Source organism: Mauremys reevesii, linkage group 4, assembly GCF_016161935.1.
Source record: "Mauremys reevesii isolate NIE-2019 linkage group 4, ASM1616193v1, whole genome shotgun sequence".
NCBI lineage: Eukaryota > Metazoa > Chordata > Testudines > Geoemydidae > Mauremys > Mauremys reevesii.
In genome coordinates, this window is record NC_052626.1 from 65,081,303 (window position 1) to 65,103,814 (window position 22,512).

The following is a 22,512-nucleotide window of genomic DNA, read 5'->3' on the forward strand; positions in this document are numbered from 1 at the left end:
TAAAACCACTGTGTGGAAATTATAACTTGGGGTAGAAAACTGTTGCATCTCTCTCTCCACATTGAGGGAGGGGGCAAACTTTATGAGCCTATGCTGTACAGTTCCCTGTGCAGTGCAAGACTGTATACTTTTGGGTTTACACTCCAGAGGGGGGTGCGTGTCTTAGCAACTGGGAGATGCCTTAGCTGAGCCTTCCCATGCAAAGCTGATCGCAGCATCTGTGTGAAGCTGCAGCTGGGTGTGTCCCTATCTGTGTGTAGGCTGGTGAAAGAGCAAGCTTGGAGAGCTTGGCAACTTACCACAGCGTGAAAGGGAATCCAGGCTAGTGGATCAGGAGGGCTCAATGGTACCCCAGTTCCAAGTGGCATCTCAGGGGGAACCTGTCACACCTTCTATTTGTAATTTTTTAAATTATTCATTTCAGAAGATTGTTTTGAGAAGAGATCTCAAAACACTTAAGGTAACTTAATAGTCAGAATAAAATAAAGGCGGCATTGCTGAGATATGAAAGGACTCAACACACCATAATTGCAGATTAAATAGTGATAACATTATTCATTTTTAAATTGTCCAAAGAGTTATCGTCACTAGAGATGTAACCTAAAAGTGGATAACATCACGTTTATATTTGGTTCCTGGAAAAATGAGAAAGATCCCTCAATAAAGAAATCCGTTTCAACCAATGGCCTATCATGTGAAAAAGGGCAGCAACCTCGTCAAAAAGTGCAGCCATCAAAAGAATAACTGAAGAGCTATTTCAGTGGTATTTCACACCACAAGAAAATATGCATAGGGCCAGGATCCTGGAATTCACTCGTAAGCACTTATTCATGCAAATTGTCCCCTTTAAATCAATGGAACTACTCACGTAAGTAAGGGTTCCACAGACAAGCCTATGAATAAGCCAAATTTACCACTGACATAAACAGATGCAACTCCAGTCAAGTCAATGGAATTGTGCTCATTTATGCTACTTAGTGAATTTAGACTTAACAGCTCTAGTCCCAGCTGGAAGAATAGGTTGAGGTTGGACAAGGAGGGAAAAGGCCCATAGTTCTCCACATTCACACTGGGGAAGGAAGGGGCAGGGAAAGCAGGGTGGATAAAAAAAAAAATCAATGATTTTTAAAAAAATGATTTTTTTTATTTAAATCAGATTTTTTTTGATGAAATGCTTTTTGAGGAAAAAAATCTATCTAAAGGTAGTTTTAATTAGGATACATTATAGCTCAAAGATATCTCATCATGGAATAGGGATTATAAATTCTAATTCTATAGTATGAGACAATATATTCATGTAATGTTTAAGAAAAGTTTTGTAAACGAGTTCCAATAGTTCATGGATTAGGGACCCAATCTTATGGGGTTCCAGGGGCTTCTGTATAGATTATTTAGGTTAATCTTTCTATCTACCCAATGGGACTCAGTGCTCAGTCTAGAAAATACTTAGTTTTGCAGTTCTCAAACTGTGGGTTTATGTCTCCAGAGATAACATGCTTGTTAACAACAAAAATGTTTTTAAATGAATGAATAAATAAATAATATATAGAGGTAACAAAAACAAACATGATTTTAAAAAACTTGAATGTTTAACTAAATTCAAAAATTCATATGCTTGTTTTGTTAAAATATTACGTTTGCTGTTGAAGGAAAAAATCCAGAATACAAAATACATGTTTTAGTTAAATAAAACAATTCCTAATACAGCATGGCAAGAAAATCCTCCAAATATTAATGATTAACCTGTTGAACTGGAGATAGTTGACCTCCCAATGACTTCATAAATATCTGCTTCAATTACCATTGGTAAATGAAATAACCAAACAATCATTCATTTTCTGATATAGCTGTAAAACTAATCTGAAAAGTTTTCAAAATAAATTACTTTAAACATGTATAGTGTGTACCTTCTAAAAATGAAACCTACATCTATCTCTGAGTTGTGAAGAATATGTAGTAAGGTTATAACAACCAATAAGAATGAACTTTTATGTAGAAATCCATGATTAGATCGAGTCTTCCTGACTAGTGATTTAAAACAAATCCACCCTGGAGGAAAGAGAGACAGAGAGAGACACAGAGAGAGAGACAGACAATATAAACATGTATATACACGAAAGCGACACACACACACACACAATTTGGACTGAGATTTTAGAACTAATCTATAAAGGTCACCTTTTGGTATTCTTAGGCTTTTCAGTAAAAGGCAATCACTTGTCAGAAACACAGTTAATTTTGCTTTAATAGGCTTCAGCTAGACCAGGGGTGGGCAAACTAGGGCACCACATCCCTGCGGCCCTCGGGCGGGAGGACAGAGGGCTCCGTGCATTGCCTCCAGGCACCGCCCCCCGCAGCTCCCATTGGCCGGGAACGGGAAACCGTGGCCAATGGGAGCTTCGGGGGAGGTACCTGGAGGCGTGGCAAGGGCAGCGCACATGGAGCCGTCCGCCCCCCTGCCCCAGGGGCCGCAGTGCTTCCTGGAACAGTGCAGGGCCGGGGCTGGCATGCAGGGAGCCTGCCCTGGCCCCGGTGCACACTACTGCCACCCCAGAGCCGCTTTAGGTAAGCGGCACCGGGCTGGAGCCCAAAACTCCATGCCCTGAACCCCTCTGTGCACCCCACAACCCTCCTGCACCCCAACTCCCAGCTTTGAGCCCCCTTGTACACCCCGCAGCCCTCCTGCACCCCAACCCCCTGCCCTGAGCCTCCGGCTGCATGCTGCACCCCTATGCACCCCAACCCCCTGTCCTGAGCCCCTTGTACACCCTGCACCCCTCCTCTGCCCCAATCCCTTGCCCTGAGCCCCTTCCTGCACACCACACCCCCTCCCACACCATGCACTCCCTCATGCACCCCAACCCCCTGCCCTGTATATACAATTTCCCCACCCAGATGTGGCCCTTGGCCTAAAAAAAGTTTGCCCACCCCTGAGCTAGACGCCCTTGGATACACAAGGGTCATAGAAATATTGCACGATATAAAGAAATCTCAGAAAAGAGTAGTGGTTCCCAAAAAGACAAAAGGACACTACAAAAGCAACCATATGGACTGACAAAGATAGATAATTATTTTATTTTAACTTAATATCTGCTTATCTGGTTTTACAGATATTGAAGATGTCCCTCTTGATGAATTCACTGTCATGTTATTTGCTATAATATCCCACTATGTTTTCTATATACTAAAAAGGTTAATAATAGTGATCAGATATTCAACTCCATTTAATATTAAGAACAAGGGGGAAAGAACACAAACCAAAACCGGGAAATAATAGGTTAAAGAATATTTAGATAAGCCAGATGCACTCAATTTGGCAGGGCCTAATGAAATTCATCGTAGGATACTTAAGGGACTAGCTGAAGCAATCTCAGACCCGTTAGAAATTATCTTCAAGAACTCATCGAGGCTGGGTGAGTCCCAAGAGAACTGAAAAAAGGCAAAAACAGGGAACAAAGGTGACCCCAGGAATTGTAGACCAGTCAGCCTAAGTTAAAGACCTGGAAAAATACCAGAACAAATGATTAAATAATCAATTTCTGAGCACCTAGAAGATAATAAGGTTAAAAGGAATAGCAAGCATGGATATGTCAAGAACAAATCATGCCAAACCAACCTAATTTCCTTCTTTGACAGGTTTACTGGACTAGTGGATAGGGGAAGCAGTAGACACAACATAACTTGATTTTAGCAAGGCTTTAGACACAGTCCAACATGACATTCTCATAAGCTACCTAAGGAAGTGTGGTCTAGATGAAATTATGAAAGGTGGGTGCACAAATGGTTGAAAGACAATACTCACATCACCCATGTCAACTGGGAGGACAATGTATCTAGTGGGATCCTGCAGGGATCAGTCCTGGGTCCAGTACTATTTAGTACTTTCATTAATGACTTGATTATGGGTACACTTATAAAATTTGCAGATGACACCAGGCTGGGAGGGGTGGAAGGCACATTGAATGGCAGAATTAGAATTCAAAACAACCCTGATAAGCTGGAGAATTGGTCGAAATCAACAAGATGAAATTCAGTAAAGACAAAGTGCAAAGTAGTACACTTGGGAAGGAAAAATTAAATGCGTAACTACAAAATGGGGAATAACTGGCTAGGTGATAGTCCACTGAAAAGGATCTGAGGGTTATACTGGATCATAAATTGAATATGAATATGTGCATTTGCAACAACAAACAAACAAACAACAAAAGAAAGAGTGTCGGATGTAAGATACAGGAGGTAACTGTCCCATTCTAGTCAGCAATAGAGAGGTCATTATGGTATGAGAGGATACATTATGGTCTACTTATATCATTCGTATATATTTATATATATTACACACACACAAACCATATTAAAAAACATTCTTAAGGTTGCAAAGTCAAGCACTCAAGGGTTAGTAATGGCCAGAATTAAGAATGCTGTGTAACCTTAATTTGGCACCCTTGTGCGTATGCATTATGATATAGTCTTTACATACTATTTTTTCCACAGGACCCTGGCCTCATTCAGTGCACAGGAGGGACCTGTTCTGGGGATGAATCAAGGTCATACAGTGAAGGAGAGTTGCTTCATTTGTTACAGAAGTTGGGAAGTGTGCAGTGAATGAAGCAGAGGACTGGAGGAAGAGAAAGCATGGTCTTATGGTTAAGGAAGTTCAAGGTTGCCCTGAAGAACTGGAGTCTTGCTTTGCCTCTGCCACAGAGTTCCTATGCAATGCTAGGCAAGTCACCCAAACCAGACTTTTCACAAGTTGTCACCAATTGTGTGTTCCTCGTTTTCCAGGTGCCCAGTGTGAGACACCTGGGGGTCTGATTTGCAGAAGTATTGAGCATTCACAACTGTAGATTAAGTCAATGGGAGCCGTTTTCAACAAAGGGGCAACAGAACCAGGGGAAGTGAGTGAGAGCTAGCGCTCCTGCAATGCAAATATTGAGGGGTGAGGACCAGAATAGCATCAGAGGAGGGGATGGAGCAGCCTAGGTTGCACACAAGATTGGACTGGCCACCACGGAGCGGTAGGACACTCTGGCCCAACCTGGTCCCACCTTCCAGCCACCACAAGTCCCAGCAGAGACATCCTGGGGTAGGGGAAAAAAATGAGACAGGGCACCAACACCCAGGCAAGGGGGCAGGGAGACATTGGTGCACAGGGTGGCAGATGACAAGGGGGCAAGAGGAAGAAGCACAGGGCACTGGGCACCAGCCCTTGAGGTACTGCTGCAGGAACGGCAGTAGAAACTACTATGGCTCCCCACCCCAATATGGACCCCGCTCCCTTCTCTCCCCCTCCATTCACGGGGAGCTTCTAACCCTCCCTCCCCCCACATTTGAACATATAAAGAACTACTCTGAAAAATTTGGCCTTATGTGTCTCAAACTGAGCACTCAGAATTAATGAATACTTCTGACTTTAATCTCTCTCTGCCTCAACTGTTAATCTGTAAAATAGAGATAAATATATCCCCTCAATTCACAGGGGTATTGTGAAAATAAATTCATTAATGTCTGTGAAGTGCTCAGTTATTATAGAGATGAGTGCTACAGAAAAGCCCATAAGGAAATTAATTACATTTTCAGAGCAGGATTTGAACAGTGTGCAGTAAATAAGGTCTGGGGCCACACATTGGAGGTTTGGGGGGAGGAGAAAAACAAAATACTGAATAACTGCTCATTACGTGAACACAGTCCATTCCATGAACTGAATAAGGTAGGTGTCCTGTGGGGAAACTGTGAATAATTATAACTGAAGATTATCATAATACATATGCACAAGGGGGCTCAATGAAGATTGCACAGGCAACCTTAATTCTGGCATCTCCTGACTTTTGAGTGCTTGACATTGTAACCTTAGTAATGTTCTTTTTAGTGTAGTTTGTGTGTGTATAATACATATATTATGTAAAATGTCAAGAAGCATAACTGACCATCTTTAGACAGCTGAGGCTGTAGTCTTGGGTTGCAGGGGTTGAGCTCCAATTTCCCAGTGCCGAGTGAAGGTGTTGGGCCTGGTGCTAGTACACAGGGAACAGACTATCTAGGTACTGATGCAAGGCTTTACATTTTCTAATCCAAAACCCCTGTCAGGTAGGCAAATTAAGAGTTGTATTCCTGATGGTGAAATCAGAGAGAGGCCTATTCTTGTCTACACTAGGAAAAATAAGATTATTAAGCATCAGCAACAAATGCTCTTGACTTGTGCTAAACACTGTTCAACAGAAAGCATAGCCAAGGACGAACATTATTCAAATACCATCACAACAACCTATTTAGAAAAGGTTTTAACCACGGTTTCTGGTATGGTACTTAACACAGCTCCATGACTACTTACTCAACAGGCTTGGCTACACTTTTTAACCAAACAAATTCCATTTAAGCTGAAATTTCCCACACTTTGCCTCAGCTAAAAGAAGAATATTTTTGCAAAGTCTGAGCAAACCCCACCTATGCACTAGAGCTGGCTGAAGTATTTTTTCCCAAAACTGTTTTGATTTTTTAATGAAAAGTGGCTTTTTGACTAGATGGAAATTTTTGACAGAACATTTCTTTTTTCCATCAACATTTGACGGGTTTTGTGCAAAATCTTGAGGAAAAAATGTGAATTTTTGTTTTTGATGAAAACAAAAAAATGTTCTTCCTTCAAATGCTGTTCTTTTCAGAAAAAAATGCATTTTCAATGTATTCCTTCAGCTTCATTATAAGCATGTGTATTCTGAATTTCTATATAACAAAGGTGATCATATTTCCTGAAGGGAAAATGAGATCGCGTGGGGCTAGTCCGAGGCCCCTTCCCCTCCCCAGGGCTGGCCTGCATCTCTTCCACCCCTGAGAAGGGCTGACCCAAGATACTCGCCCGATCCACTTCCTTGCCTCTCTCCCTCCGTGGGGCTGGCATCACCGCTCGCCCTGAGCCCTGCATGTTCTTCCACACCCTACTTTGACAAAAGTGGGCTTTTGTCCCGTTTGCTCTTGCCGGCTGATCCAGTTGGCAAGAGCAAACAGGACAAATGCCCACGTCTGCCAAAAAAGTTGAGATGGCCGGGACAGGGCTTAAAAAAGGGACTGTCCCAGCTAAAATGGGATGTATGGTCACCCTATGTAATCTAAAATCTTCAAACTTGGGGCACAAATTTGCAAACTACTGTTCATGCAACTAATGCATTGATTCTAAAGGGATTACTCTCAAGTGTAAGAGTTTTCAGGACTGGGCCCTTTGCTTACTTTGTGGTCCTTAATTAGATTTAAAGCCAACCCTGAAGAAAATTATTCCAGTATTATTTAATTTATAGAGGTTTAAAGTCAGTGTTTGAATGTAACCACATCAGTACCATTTCCATTTGGCTTAGAATGTTGACTGCGCTCAATAACCTTTTATCTTAGGAGTGTCTGTATAGTTTAAGCCTTAGGTTCAGATCCAACAAAATATTTAAGAAAATACATAACTAAGCATGTGAACAGCCCTATTGACTTCAGTTCACGTTTTTACACACTTGCTTAAGTGCTTTGCCTAACCAGGCTTCAGTTAAGACTGATTCACTTTGGGATGAGTCGATTAAGAGCAGATTGTGATACAACTAACAGCACTCCCTCCCACCCCCAAACTCTCTCACACATGCGCTCGTGTGCGTGTACACACACACACACACACACACACTTTCCCCCCATTAAAACAAACAGGAAATTAAATGCAAAAAAAAATTAACACAACATTAAGGCTGAGAAATCAAGATCTCAGAAGTCAAGAGATTCCAAAATATAAGGTTATGTTTATACTATAGACCTATGTCGGCAAAACTTGTGTCACTCAGGAGTGTGAATATTCCACCTCCCTGAGCAACACAAGTTACACCGACAGAAGTGTTCATGTGCACAGCACTATGTCAGTGGGAAAAGCTCTCCCGCCAACAAAGCTTATGCTGCTCACAGCGGTGGTTATTTATGGCAACAGAAGAGCTCTCTCCTGTCAGGATATTTTCCTATACTAGGCATTTAATTGGTTCCAGTGTGGAGGTTACACAGTTACAGGGCTCCTTACCATATAACCCATAACTAGCACCAGGGTTAGAGGGCTCCTTACCATATAATCCATAACACAGAGTAGGCTCTCCTCAGCCTGTCCCCAGGACTCAGCCCTCTCTGAGTCCTAGCACTTTCCTCATTGCAAGAGGACAGAGGGTGCAGCAGAGTGGGGACCTCAGCCCACAAGGTCTCACCCTATGACTTGAGCCCAAGGCCCATCACCAAAATCCCTGGTCTTTTCTCTCTGGGAACTGTTAATTTTATTCTCTTAGCCGCATTGGAAACCGGCTGCAAGTTGTGACAAATAAACAGCTCCACCCCTGTACCTCAGTCAGATACCAGGTGCATTCCTACTCAACCCACTGTGGCTTGCAAGTGCTGTGAGGAAGGCAAAAAACTCCCTGGTCTTCTGCAAATTGGCCCCTGAGAGAAAAATTTCCTTCCTGACCCCTTAACAGGCAATTGACTAGACCCGCAGCATCTGTCAGGCTGGGTTTCCAATCCTTGTTTGGGTGGGTAGGGTGGGCTACTGGAATGCAACCAAAAGAGGTTCCATATGGCCCCTGCCTTGGGCTAAATCTTGGGATCTGTGGAATGCAGGCTAATCAGCACCTCTCTCCTCCAGCTGGCCAATGGGTGTCAGAGACTTCCAGGGAGGAGCTACCTATTGTCCCTTGGCAAATGTCTCCCTCCTCTGCCACAGGGACTGTCCCCCTTTCACCACAGGCACCATCGATTTCCCCCACCCGTTGATGCAAGTGAGTGGCATTTTTGAAAACTTGTGTGATGGTCAACCCATGTGTCATATGATCTTATTCACAGCAGTTAACAAGGTATATTTTGTATGCTAGCATAAATTTATGATGGAACACTTTGTTCATTTCATACTATTTTCCTGCTGTAGTATTGCTGATAAACTAGTTTCTTACCTGAATAACTATATGAACGTGTAGTAGTTGTTTTTTTTTAAATAATGCTCATCTTTAAATAAGGTTAGGAAACTAAAGTTAATCTCTCTGTTAACTAGGATGATTGTATCATTGTCATGTTTTGTTTGCACCCTCCTATGCTTGACAAGACTCTAGAGTACTTTGAAAGCGAAACTGGAGCCTTTAAAAGAGTCACTCATTGTTTCAATATATAAATATAAAGAAGGTAAAGCTCAAGTTTAAGCCTCCATCTCAGAATATGTTTGGCCTGTATACACTCAGCTTCTTACCTTTCCCATATCAAAGAAGTCTAATTTCCCAAAGGACCTAAGGAAAACTAGGCACTCAACAGCACTGAATTTCAGTGGGAGTTTGGTGCCTACCTCTCTCATGCTCCTGTGGAAATCCCAATCTAAGTGTGTAGATGCTGATGAGCCCTTTCAAAGCAAAATGCTTAACTGCAGATACATTCCACTTAGGTAGGTATAGTCTACTTAGTTTAAAAAGGAATTTCCTGTAGTATTATTGGACATGGGATGCTTATTTCCATGGGAAAATCCAGAATGTTTTTCCAGCTCACAGATTTTTTACAGCAATGCTGGTGTCTCTCTTAGGTCTAGAATTAGCTACTGTTTTGTGTACGCCTTCCTGTCAATGGAATTCTTTTCTATGAGCTTGCCAGTGAGTTGTGGATGGTACTTTTGTCGCCATGCATTTTCAATTCAGAGCTGCCATGTTTCAATGAGAGGCTATATGGAAATTTGGAATTTGTCTCCTTACTGTACTTCCCCCACCCCCACATAGTTTCTTTCCCCTGCCCATCTGCTCCCTTCCTCCACCTCCACACAACACTATCAGCAGTGTGGGAAGGCTGCACACTTTCAGCCCCTCCCACAGTAGCACTCCTCCTAGTCAGCCTGAAACACACAGCCAGAGCCTGGAGCCAAGTCCTAATCAGAGGCTACTTTTATTTGCTGTGTGTCTGGTCTGGTTTCTGTAAAAAATAATACTTCTAAATGTTTTATTTTTAAGAAGCCAGAGTAAGTCTCCTTAATGTTGTCTCCTGTCTCTTGCATGGCCCCTCCCTTCTCCCAAGCAGTCTCTACGTTGTATGCGCGCTTTACATGTATACACATATACAGACACACGCACATGCACACAGTCTGTAACCAATCAGTTTCTACTACAGCTATTCCCCATACACTCCCTCCAATTCAGATGCCATTCTAGCTCCCTGTGCTGCCAGTACAACCGACTTCCAAAAAAGTAGTTAGACAGTTAGCCCTGAAGCAAGTTTCACTTTGCAGTTTGAGTATCACTGAACGGCTGAATAAAGCGCACCCTGAAAATGACAGTAAGCAGCAAGTTTAATTTTGAAATGCATTCTGGAAGCAGCATGATGCACTACAGTTAATGTCTGGGGTGGGGGAAAGAAGAACAGTGGCCGGTACACAGTGGAGAGGCAGGAAAAAAAAGCTGCCTAAAAAAGGGGATACTCCAATCTGAAGCAGGAGGGTCAGAAGCTAGGTGGATATGTACACCTTTATTCTTAATACTGTCTCGCTCAGTTAAAACTTTCAAACCATAAAAATATCAATCTGTATTTAAAAAAAAACGTTAACTAAGACATTAAGTGTTGTATTGACATGCAGAACCGAAATAAAATTTGACTGAACATTTTGGTAATATCATAGTCTGCAAGCCTGATCTTTATTTTATTTTTTCAACTGGGATGAAAATGATGTAGCATGGCCATACTGAATTTACTTAAAGAAGATTTTGGTCAATCAAGAGAAACTTATATTCCAGTCCTAGTCAAATCTGAGCCCTCGCAAATAAAAAATGATTTGCAACTTTTCAAGGCAACAAGTCTAAAATGAACAAACAAGAGTTGCTGAATATATACCAGTGAAAATTTGCTTTAAATCAATTTCCTTGTTAGACCACATTTACCACTTCTATGTTCTTCACTATCCATAATTTTTCAACAAAATGAATTCATTTCACCATCTACAGGAAATACTGTAATTACTTCATTGTGTCTTTCTTAAATGAAAGCTTATTCAGACACTTGTTTGTTTTTTGTGGTTTTTATTTTCATCATCACCACTTTAAAGTAAACCAATCCTTTGATTGTAAAATAATGCATCCCACACATTAAGTTTTAATGAATTCGGTATTTAGCACTAGGATTCTGGAATTCACCAGTGCTAAAGTATACAACATTAATCTCCATGCAAGTACCTATATGAGAACGGTTATGGTTCAGGGGGACTGGCATTTGGTTATGGTCTAAACTAACAGTTCTAATTTGTGCATGCAGTTCCCACCAGATGACTGATCAGTATCTTAGATACAGGGATCATGTATTCTGTGGCTGTGAAACTCATCCCTTCTAATAGAATTCTGCTCCAGAAACTCACTTTTCTTCATCAAAAAGTTGTATTACCAAGGGTTGGAAACCTGCATAAGCTTGAAAAGATGAATCCCGTGCAAACCAATATCAAGGTGCGTGCTGAAATGATAAGTTTGAGAAGCATGAACTGCCCCATTCATTTCAATCATGGCCCCACGAAGTCCATGATTCTACAGCTATAGAATTTGGATTTTTTCCAAGATGCCATGGGGGAGGGATAGCTCAGTGGTTTGAGCACTGGCCTGCTAAACCCAGGGTTGTGAGTTCAATCCTTGAGGGGGCCATTTAGGGATCTGGGGCAAAAATCTGTCAGTGATGGTACTTGGTCCTGCTGTGAAGGCAGGGGACTGGATTCAATGACCTTTCAAGGTCCCTTCCAGTTCTATGAGATAGGTATATCTCCATATATTTATTTATTTTTATTTAATTCAACATCTTTGTTGTGGAACTCACCATTTTGCTACAACTTAGTGCCCAAACATTTTGTCTCCCTGTCCTGCTGGGATTTGCCTACAATTGTCTCTTGCTCTCCATAAGGGACTTATCTGGACTACAGTGCATACTCCCTGCACTATTCAATGTAACAAGACTACTGGGGGTTAGGGAGCCAGAGCTGAAGTCTCACTGCTTCCCAGATACCAGGTAGAGTCAGAAGTACAGAGTGGTGATTTGGGCTGCCCAGAGAACAGACAGTTCATTGAAACTGATTACAAAGCTCTGTGCTTGCTGAGCCCAGTGGGCATGGGGGATGGAAACAAAGATTTTGAGCTGGGCCACCTGGAGGACAACACAGCTGGGGTCTAAAAGTTGTAACCAGGCTACCCTGAAGAACATAGCAAAAACACTCAACGTCAAATATCATCACTGTTGAAAATAATCAGTGATTAGTTTTATGCTAATAACTATTTTCAAGTATAAATTATAGTTGTATGTGTTTATGTAGTGGTAGGGGATAAGAATGATGAGTATTTCATGACGATTGATTAAATTAACAGTGTCACAGAATGTAGAGGTTGTATGAAATAGAGTTCCACCGGGCTGCAAAATAAACCTTATACCTTATGAGAAATGAGTCAGTGTCTCAGCTCAGGCCCTAGTGGATAAGTGCCTGTATTAGAAAAACACGAACACAGCCGGCAATAACTGGCACCCTTCGTGGTACCCAGAAGCCAAGAACTGTTACTGAACTACCATCTCAGCCTTAGAGGCAGTCCCTCCAGGTCACACTTGATATATATTCATAGGACAATATGGGAAAACTATGCTTTATTTATACAGTGGCAAAATAATTTGCTTCAGTTTCCAGGACTGTTAATCCAGCACCTTTCACTGTAACTAGATTCCCTAAAGAACAATCTCTGATATGGCAAAAGTCAACTGGAAACTCACTTGAACTGATATACAAGTTTTCAGTCCCAAAAGCAACAAGATTCAACAGCATAAAAGCACCATTCAGTTAAATCCCATTACTTGATCACTCAAAGAAAAGGTAAGAAAAATACTTATTTTCTTTTAAGCTGTTTTTTGTTTAAGTTAAGTCCCTGAAATATTTAGTGTCTTCCAGATGTTAACATAAGTCACTGTTTTATTGCGGATACTATTAAATTCATTATTGTGTCAAGTCCAATGTAAGCCAAAAATTGTACAGTGCTTCTCTGTTACATCCTTAAACTCCACACTGTTGGAATGGAGATGATGATGGTGTTAGATTACTTTATTTCAGCTGAATGGTTGTTAATACTGCTACATAAGCTTGTCCCACAAATCATCTCAAGTTCATAGCACAAAAGGCCACCTGGATCAATTTATTACGTGCAAGTTTCACAGCTGCAGCATCCCTTAGAACACAAATCATGAGCTGAAGTCAGAATACAGTCTTCCTGGCTATCCCTTAGCCTTTTAGACTTTTCATTTCAAAATAGCGTTTTTGTTTCAAACCCCCCCCCCCCCCGCAACAAATGAAAAAAAAATCATTTCAAGTCTAAGTGTTTTGTTTGACCCAAAACAAAACTTTTTCCATTTGAACTGAACCATATTTTTTTCAACTCGGCCCTGAACGGCCGGGGGGGGGGGGGGGAGGAGGAGCAAAATCGCTCAGCTCTACTCCTAATTTCCAGCTTAGACAGTCACTCTTATTCCTCCTCTCCGCAGCCATCATCTCCCTCCTCCCACACCCAATGCCATCATTAAAAACAAACAGGGGAGAAAAAAACCCTGAACATAAACTAGAAAAAATAAAATGATGGCAATCAATTTAGAGCAAAAAGTTCTGAAAAATAACAAAAGCAGGTAAATTTCTGACAGGACAAGCAGCAACAGATACTGAGCAACTAAAGAAACGTCAATGATATTCCAGCTCTACCTCCATGGAACTTTAATCTCAACCTACCCAACAATAACACTTCAGAACCACCATTTTTCTCAATAGCCAGTCCAGAAATAAAATGTCAGTCACTGTGGAAAATTTGCAGACTCCCTGTCACTGGCTCTCTGTTATTGTGTTTGTTTTCTTAAGCAGTAAAACAGAAACACCAAAACCTTTTAAGGGAAATACACAGAAATGGCATCCATCACTTCTGAACACCAAACTATCTACAAAACTTGTTAGCTTATTTCACCCAAGCCCAACAAATAAAAGGGATTTATTTATAGCACTACCACCACACACAAACCAACAAAAAACATAGGGCTAGTTGCTGGCCCTGGCTGATGCCATATAGTGATAGATCAGCCAGGGTCGAAGAAACCATAAAGCCAGTGTATTCTTGCCGCCTAAGGGTTTCTCTAGAAGTGTAGGGCTGGCACTGCAAGCAGAGGGGATGTGGCTGGTCACAGGCAGGAAGGCGTGGCCTGCCTAACACTCCATCAATCCCTGGCTGCTCCATGCAGTGGGCAGCTGGCACAAGTTAGAGATGCCCTGAAACTCTTAAGTCTGGAAACTTGGGTCTACAGCAACCTAAACAATGTTTGTTAGTGGGCAATTTGAATCTGTACATTCGCAGTCTGGAGGATGGAGGCAAGGGGAAATGAAGGGTTAACTGCCCCATTTCTGGAGTATGTCCCAAAGGTGGGTGGATCTCTGTGCTACAATCACTGTTATTTGTATTATGCAGTAGTGCCTAGGAGTCTCAGTCATGAACCAGGACTCCATCGTGCTAGATGAAGGAGAATAATGAGTTAACCAATATACCAATGTTGACAAACCCTCAGTGTATATACAGCTATGCTGACACAGAAGAGTGCTTATGTTGGTGTAGCTAACATCCTTCTTTTGATTGTATATGCTGCATCGACATGAACATAGACTTAGTTTTGCAGATATTTACAGGGAGCTTTTCCTAAGCATGGGAGAAAGCACAAATCAATCCTACCCCTAACTCTTCAACAGAATTCCTCTGATGATCACTTTCAGATTTTATAAATTAAATATACTTCAATCTTATATGTTATGTATAATCAAAGCTCTGACCACTCTTTGCGCTGTCTATACTTTAAAAGCATTCTGGAATAACTGTCTGCTAAAACCAGAATAAGATATAGTAGTATAAGCATGTTTATACTGATATAACAGTGTCCACACAGGGAGAGTTGGCTGCTTTGCCAGCACACTTAAAGTGGCAAACCTTTGAAGTCTAGACAACCCTGTGTCATCTTTGGGTTATTTCTCCTTCTTTTACGCTTCAGTTTTTGCCATATTCAAGTTTGTAATTATTCTGCCTACATACAATCTGAGTTCAATTTAAACTAGAAAAATTGTTCTTCATGTTCCCTTCTAAAGACACGTGTAAGTTACTGGGGCAGAATGTACACATTACAGAGAAAAATTTTTTGCAGGCGACAGTGTCACTTAAAAAAAAAAGGATATTTTCATTATATTAAGTGACAATTTTAAAATTAATGTTTGATGGGATCCAGTTTCTCACCACAATTCATGGATAGTTATACAGTATATATTCTATGAAGAACAGACTTTATTTATCCGTCATGTCAAAACATCTGTGACGCATGATCCTTTTTTAGTTTATTACCAAAGAACATAAAATCTTTATGCATACAGACAGTATGTAAGCAGTTCTACTGTCTATTAATGACCCTACTACTTCAAAATTGGATAGCTAATATCATGAAAGATTCTTTTCTGTAGGCTTAAATGATAACAGCTCTCTAAATCCAAGGGGTCTCCCATCAACCTGAAATATCAACAGTGACTAAAAGCATTTTCCTCAGATCGGCCTAGATTTTTACTTGCAACTAAATCTCCATTCTGACTTCAGAAGGGAAAGAAAAGATGAATTGGCTTTACATTCCAGTTAACTGTTGCTTCTCTTTGCCATCTTACCCTCCAGTGAACAGAGAACCACTCCAAGGTCTTTCCTCTTTGAAACCACATATCAGTAGTGTTTCTAACTAGTGCAAAGTAGAGACCAAAGTGGAGTACAGTTGATTCAGTATACACCAGAAAAACTGCAAGGATCATGCACAGAATGTGCAAGGAGTGTCCTTAACTAGGCATTGCCAGTGTTAAAACTTGACTACATGTTCCTTGCCTGTCTTGCATCATCCATGTGTGATCTCTGCACTTTTGGAAGTATGTGAGTCAATGGTGAAAATTCAAAGCAGATAACGTATTTCTTCACTAGCTATAAAAATCTCATCTCTGTAGGCATTAGGATCTTTGCATAATAAAAAAACCCTAAAAGCACTGAAGCATTTGGATTTTATTTACTAAAAGTACAAAGCATTACTCAACTTAAGAGAAAGAAAAATAAGACAATGTATGAGCCTATTAATATTTCAGTGTTCCATTAACATCACAAAAGTATTTATTTCTTTATCTTAACTGGAAACAAGTGAACATTAAACAGCTGATGTTTTATATAAAACTGGATCCAGCCCACAAGATTAACCTCTTTAGCAAACTGAGCAGGGAGAGAAAGAGAGAAGGCAACAAAAAAACAAAACAAAACACCTTAGCTAACAGGTATTTAGAGTTGAACAGACAGAATATTAACCTTTTTTAAAATGCTTTAGAAAGAACATTAGATTTTAAGGAGAGGGGGACAAAAAAAGTTAAAATGGTTTGGAAACCAAACTCAAACTCATGGTTTCACGTTTACAACACAAACGCTGAACGGTCTGGACATATAATTTCTGTTTTGCAACATCTCCACCAAACACCTTGTGCCCTGCCATTCTGATTATAATTTGAAATCCTGCAGTACAGGAGTGGGCAAACATCATTCCATGCTGCTCTGAAAACACAAGTGATGGCTCCCTTCAACGTTACTATGGAGGTACGGTATATCCTGTGGATGCTACATATCTGAGCGTACAATGCTCTATTTTGATCCAAACAGACAGATCAGAGGTAAGTTAACTTTATGTCAAACGTCAAACTGGCTTCTATGGCCTTCTGTATACAAAAGAATTTTCGAAAAAAATTCCCATCTGTGCTAACATTGGTAAATCAACAGGAAATTGTAGACAAGGCTCAAGAAGCTTCTGGTTTTTTATGTTAATACTAATTTAACTGACACAGTGCTAAATACACTGGTGCTAACACTGGTAATACAAGCAAGTTCTTTCCTAAAATTCTCAAGTGCACATTTTCCTTATGAGGCAAAATACAAATCAACAATTTGAGCAAAATGTATAGTTTTAATTTTGTTTTTTTAAAGGGTGTAAATACAATATAAAATCACTGACTGAGAAAGAAATGAAAGTATAATCTATCAACTCATTAGGAGTCATCATCATTTGTCAACAGCTGGCCCACACTTGAGCTTTCAATCTTAGCGCTATAGTTTTTCTCCCTTGGCTATGATGCCTCTTAATTTCTCTTTCCTTCAATTTTTGGCTACATGAATGAATGCTTTAATGAATTAATTCACCATACTATGTATTTAAAAAGAGTTCTGTGATTTATAGCATGTATTGTCCACTTCTTTGTATTTTCCAGATATGTAAAGTATTATTCGGACATGGTCTACATACACTACATGCAAGGTCGTCTACAAAACAGACTTCCCCCGCCACCCTGCCCAGCAGCCATCTCTTTGTAAGTCTAGTGATGCTAACAGATTTACTCAGATAATCAAAACAAAGACACTACATTTTTGTACTATCATCCACATTCTTAAAGGGATGGAAATATTGTGACATCATGGGGCTGTTATCATCATCTAAAAAATAATCAGTGTTTCATTTGTAAATGCGGAGAGGCAGTATAAATTTAAACTTTAAGTTACCTGTTCTCTGGCTCTAAGTTAAATGACTTCCCTATCATATCAGGGAAATTTGCCTCCCTCACCTCTCTATATTGTGGTATGCATTTTATCATTAGCTAAATATATTACTTCATGCTATTTCTCTGCATCAACAGCTGTATCTGACTTCCACAAAGCTACAAAATGTGGATCCAGAATTGGAACATCCAAAAGTCCAGGTGTGTTTGGATTCAGGATTTCAGGTCTGGTCCCACCAAATTTAAAAAGTAATACATCAATTTCAAAATATGGCATAACAAAACAGATTCCAACAACGCAATACCATCTCATTCTGCAAATAGCAGTAATAAGTTATTCCATTCTGGTCCATATTTTTAGTTATTTGCAAGATACACTGAATAAAATGTTTGAAAATACATGTAATGTGTTTTGTTTTAGAAAAAATTCTGAAAAGTGTTGAAAATTGATTTGTGAACAACATACATACCGCCGGCTCTCCAATGGACGTCCATCACTAGAGATGCTGCGGGGAATGTTGGCTGCTCGCTCTTGGGGTGGCATTTTCCCTTCTCCTTTCCCTGAACCAATCCTAGAGGTTACTGGACTTTGTATCTGGGATGGTACCTGTGACATATGAGGCCCCTGCCCCTTGTTTGCATTTCGTTGCCATTTGTTGTTGTTTCTGAAGGGGAATTTGAACTCATATGGAACTCCTTCATTCACTTTGTATTCCATCACTGGCATGCGACAGGTTTCTGAACAACTCCTGGAAGGGAGAAAATGAATACATAGGTAAGATATTTGTTCACAGCAAAGAAAGAAAAATAAGTATTGCCTAGAATTACATTGATAAGTGCTGGCAAAGGGAACAGTTAAACAGAAGGTCTTAATCCTATTTAATACATGTCTTTTCTGTTGCCTTAACTTTTGTTGCAGCAGGCTTATAAACAATACTAAAACATAGACAGTCAGTAAGACAAACCCAGAGAAACAAGGAATGGATTAGAGGAGCTAACATAGTAGATCTATCACTACTGTCTACAATTCAATGATAAGGAGTCTGATAAATGGGTTTTTATTTGCAATGAACCCAACTCTAAAACCCTGATCCAAGAATGGGAAAATTCAGATCTGACTTTTGCAGATTGAGCTGCTTCTACTTTTTCATAAAGTCAACAGAGCGTATAAGTGCCTCTATACATTTGCTCAGATATCACCCCTCAAAGAATCCAAAAGCATAGGTTTTCCGTTGCTGCATCTCATTTCAACTCCAACTTGAAGGCCAGGTCAGACAGTTACAGTTACCTATAAATCTTGAATTCTGAGTTCAATATTTCACTCTATTAATGGTTCCCAATGTTTTCTAGTAACTATCAATTTACCAAATAAAGAATATGTATGTACCAGTGAGTGCCTCAAAGTTCCATTCAACTAGATGTGCTTTAATGTAGTGGTTTTCAACCTTTTTGAGCTCAGGACCCATTTGTAAACCTTGATGACCTGTCCTGACACAGTAAATAGCTTTAGTAACAAACAAAAAAATTTGGCTTACTAAATATTTCTTATCCACTATAAACATGGTCAATACTAAATACTCCTGAGGGAATTCTGCACCAAAATATTAAAAATTCTGCAAAATTCTGCATATTTTGTCAAAATAACACAATATAATCATGTAATTTTCAATTATTTTGGTAATTTATTTCAAAATACCATTCAGCAAGTATGTCTGTAACAATACAGGCAACAAAAAAGATTCAGAAAATGTTTTGACAAATATGTTCCTTACTAGGCATATTAACACATCTATATGGCTCCACAGCAAGCAAGAGGGACAGTCTCTCACAGGCACACATGCCCAGCCCTACCCCCCGGATCCAGATGTGAGGCAAGCGGGCTCAACAAGGCAGGATCCAAGTGTGGAGGGGCTTAGTGGGGGGGAAGGGGGGAATCCAGGTGTGGAGTGAGAGGGTTCTGTGTGGGGCAATCAGGGTGTGGGTGTGTTGGCTGAGAGTCCGGGGGGGAGGGAGGGGGATCTGGATACACAGGCTCATTTGGGAATTCTGGCTGCAAGGGGAATGGGACTCTGTTGGGGGGGTCCAAGTGAAGGTAGTTGGGGCTCAGATACAGAGGGTGGAGCTTGGCAGAGGGGTCTGGATGCAGGGGGAATCTGGGTGTATATGAGGGGATCAGGATGCACGGGGGTTGGGAAGACAGGGGGGCAGCTCCCTGTACAGTGACCCCACCCCCCATGGCTGGGCAGTGATGAGGTTCCTGGAGACTGGTCTGACCCTGCCCCGGGAGCGCCCAGTGCAGGGGAAGAGGAAGTCTCTTTCCCACCCACCCAGTTGGAACTACAGCTGGAGCCAGAGCATGCTAGGAGCCATCGGCTGGGGCATCTATAGCACTGCCCATCCCTGGGCGCACCACGATAGTGAGTGAGAGAGCCAGAGAGAGAGCTCAGCCCCGCCTCCCAAAGCAGCGACTACCCTGGCTGCTCCTAACTCCCAAACCAGACATGCCCCTTCCCCCACCGCTGCCCGGGAGGGGCGCATGAATACATTTTTCAGTGGGAAAGAGTAAAATCTACAGGGGGTATTAATTCCATGTTTGCGCAGTGGCACAGAATTCTCACTAGTCACAAAAGCCTTTAAGTTCAGGGGTTCAGACCACTGCTTTAATACCCTCTCTTCTACCAGTAGATGCAAAATATTACTACAGTCCCAGCGCAAAATATTAATATACAAATTAAGAGAATGTCAATTAATGATCGATTTAAAACATCACCACTTATACAGCGGGTTAATTTACACTTTAAATGAGGCAGGACCTGAACAAGGAACTGAAAAGCAGCATGAACCAGGAACTCCTGCTTAACCAACAAAAGGCTTTTTGTTTGTTGCTTTCAGTGAATGATAGAAAGCAAAGAAATCCTCAAACAAGATTGAATCTTCTGGAGATATTAAAACATACCTATTAAAAGTAAACATGAAAGTGATCATCAGAAATTCTTCAAACATAAGGCCTCTCACAGGATCATGCAGTCAGCTGTACCAACTGGGATATAACTTTTTTTTTTTAAAGGAAGCTTAATCAGAGTTTAATTAAACTTATCTAGTCACTGAATATTGACTGTTTTAAGGTTAAAAACTGTGCAGGGAAATATATTCGAAATGTTTACCTTGAGAATGAAAAAAAAAATTCCCACATGTCTAGGACACAAGAAAAATATAAATTTGAGATTCCCAGTACAGCTAATTTTGAGATAATGCTTTACAAACAAAAAAGGCAAGGCTACCCCAAAATGAATTACACTTCATTTTTTAAAGTTTTATACCTTTGACATACATTGGATAAATCTACCCCACTTTCCCTAAAAGTTCAATGCTTGCTAGAGACCACAAATACCAAATTTGAAGCTAAAGGAATTTTTATTTTATTTTTTAGGAATTTGTGGCTTTGGGAAGGTGTCAAAATTGGGCTAAAAAATGAAAGAGGGCTACAACTTCGAAGTCACTATGAAGTCTACAAAGTAACTACTGCAACTCCATAACCATTCTAAAACCAAGTTATGGAAGAAAACAAAATAATTACAGATCAAGTTTGCAGATGACACACAGATTGAGGGACTGGTACATAATGAAAAGGACAAATCACTGATACTGAGCAATCTGGAACACTTGGTAAACTGGGCAGAAGCTAACAATGTGTATTTTAGTATGACTAAATGTAAAAACATACATCTAGGAAGAATGAATTTAGACCATACTTTCAGAATGGGGGACTCTATTCTGGGGGGCAATGACTCAGAAAAAGACTTGGGGGTCATGGTGGATGATCATCTGAACATGAACTCCCAGTGAGATTGGCCCAAAGGACTAATGAGATCCTTGGAAGTATAAACAGAAGAACCTCAAGTAGGAATAGAGAGGTTGTATTATCCCTGTATTTGGCATTGGTGTAACTGCTACAGGAATATTGTGTCCAGTTCTGGTGTCAACAGTTCAAGAAGGATGTTGACAAATTGGAGAGGATTCAGAGAAGAGCCACAAGAATGCTTAAAGAATTGGAAAACATGACATAGTTAAAGACTCAAAAAGCTCAATTTATTTAGCTTAAGAAAGAGAAGGATATGGGGTGATTTGAGGGGCGAGTTTAGAAGTACCTACATAGGGAACAGACATTTTATAATAGAGGATTCTTCAGTCTAGCAGACAAGGCATAATAAGATCCAAAGGCAGACAGACTAGAAATAGGGCACACATTTTTTTAACAGAGTGTCATCAACCATTGGAACAGCTTCCCATGTGTTGTAGCTCTCCATCACTAGACATTTTTAAACCAAGATTGGCTGTTTTTCCTAAAACATATGCTCTAGTTCAAACAGAAATTAAGAGAAGGCCCATGGATGGTGTTATACAAGAGGTTTGACTAGATTATCACAAAGGTCTCTTCTGGCCTTATAATCTATGAAAGCAACAGGTCTCTCCTATTGAACTATAGATGCTTCTCTCTAATTTGGCCAGTAGAAGCCTTTGGGATAAACAGCATTATCTTATAGTAACTGGAGTTCTTAGAGATGTGTGGCCCCATCTGTATTCTACTGTGTGCGCGCACTCCATGTGCCTGAGACCAGAAGATTCTTGCCAGCAGTTTCTATTGCTCTGCACATGTGCCCATTTTCTAATGCTGTGAACTGAGGCTGTAAGGGGCAGTGCAGACTAAGTGCTTCTCCAGTTCCTTCTCCACCACGAAGCAAGGAAAAGATCTGAGGCAGAAGGGAAAGAGGGTAGTGGAACACAGATAAGGACAACACATCTCAAAATTCCAGTTACTATAAGGTAAGTAACTTCTCTTTCTTCTTCCAGTGATGGTCCCTATCTGTATTCACTGTGGGTGACGGACAAGCAGTATTCACAAGAGG

The 22,512-nt window shown here is 40.6% G+C and overlaps 1 protein-coding gene across 13 annotated transcripts in view; it reads right to left on the bottom strand.

Annotated features, from left to right (window-relative positions):
• The window catches only part of SIPA1L1 (signal induced proliferation associated 1 like 1), a 382,714-nt gene that overhangs the window by 41,215 nt on the left and 318,987 nt on the right, over nucleotides 1–22,512 (bottom strand). For all 13 annotated transcript variants that reach the window (XM_039534592.1, XM_039534586.1, XM_039534589.1 and 10 more), the window contains one exon: nucleotides 18,076–18,354. In XM_039534592.1, the coding sequence (XP_039390526.1) occupies nucleotides 18,076–18,354 (279 nt within the window). The remainder of the gene's footprint in view (nucleotides 1–18,075; nucleotides 18,355–22,512) is intronic.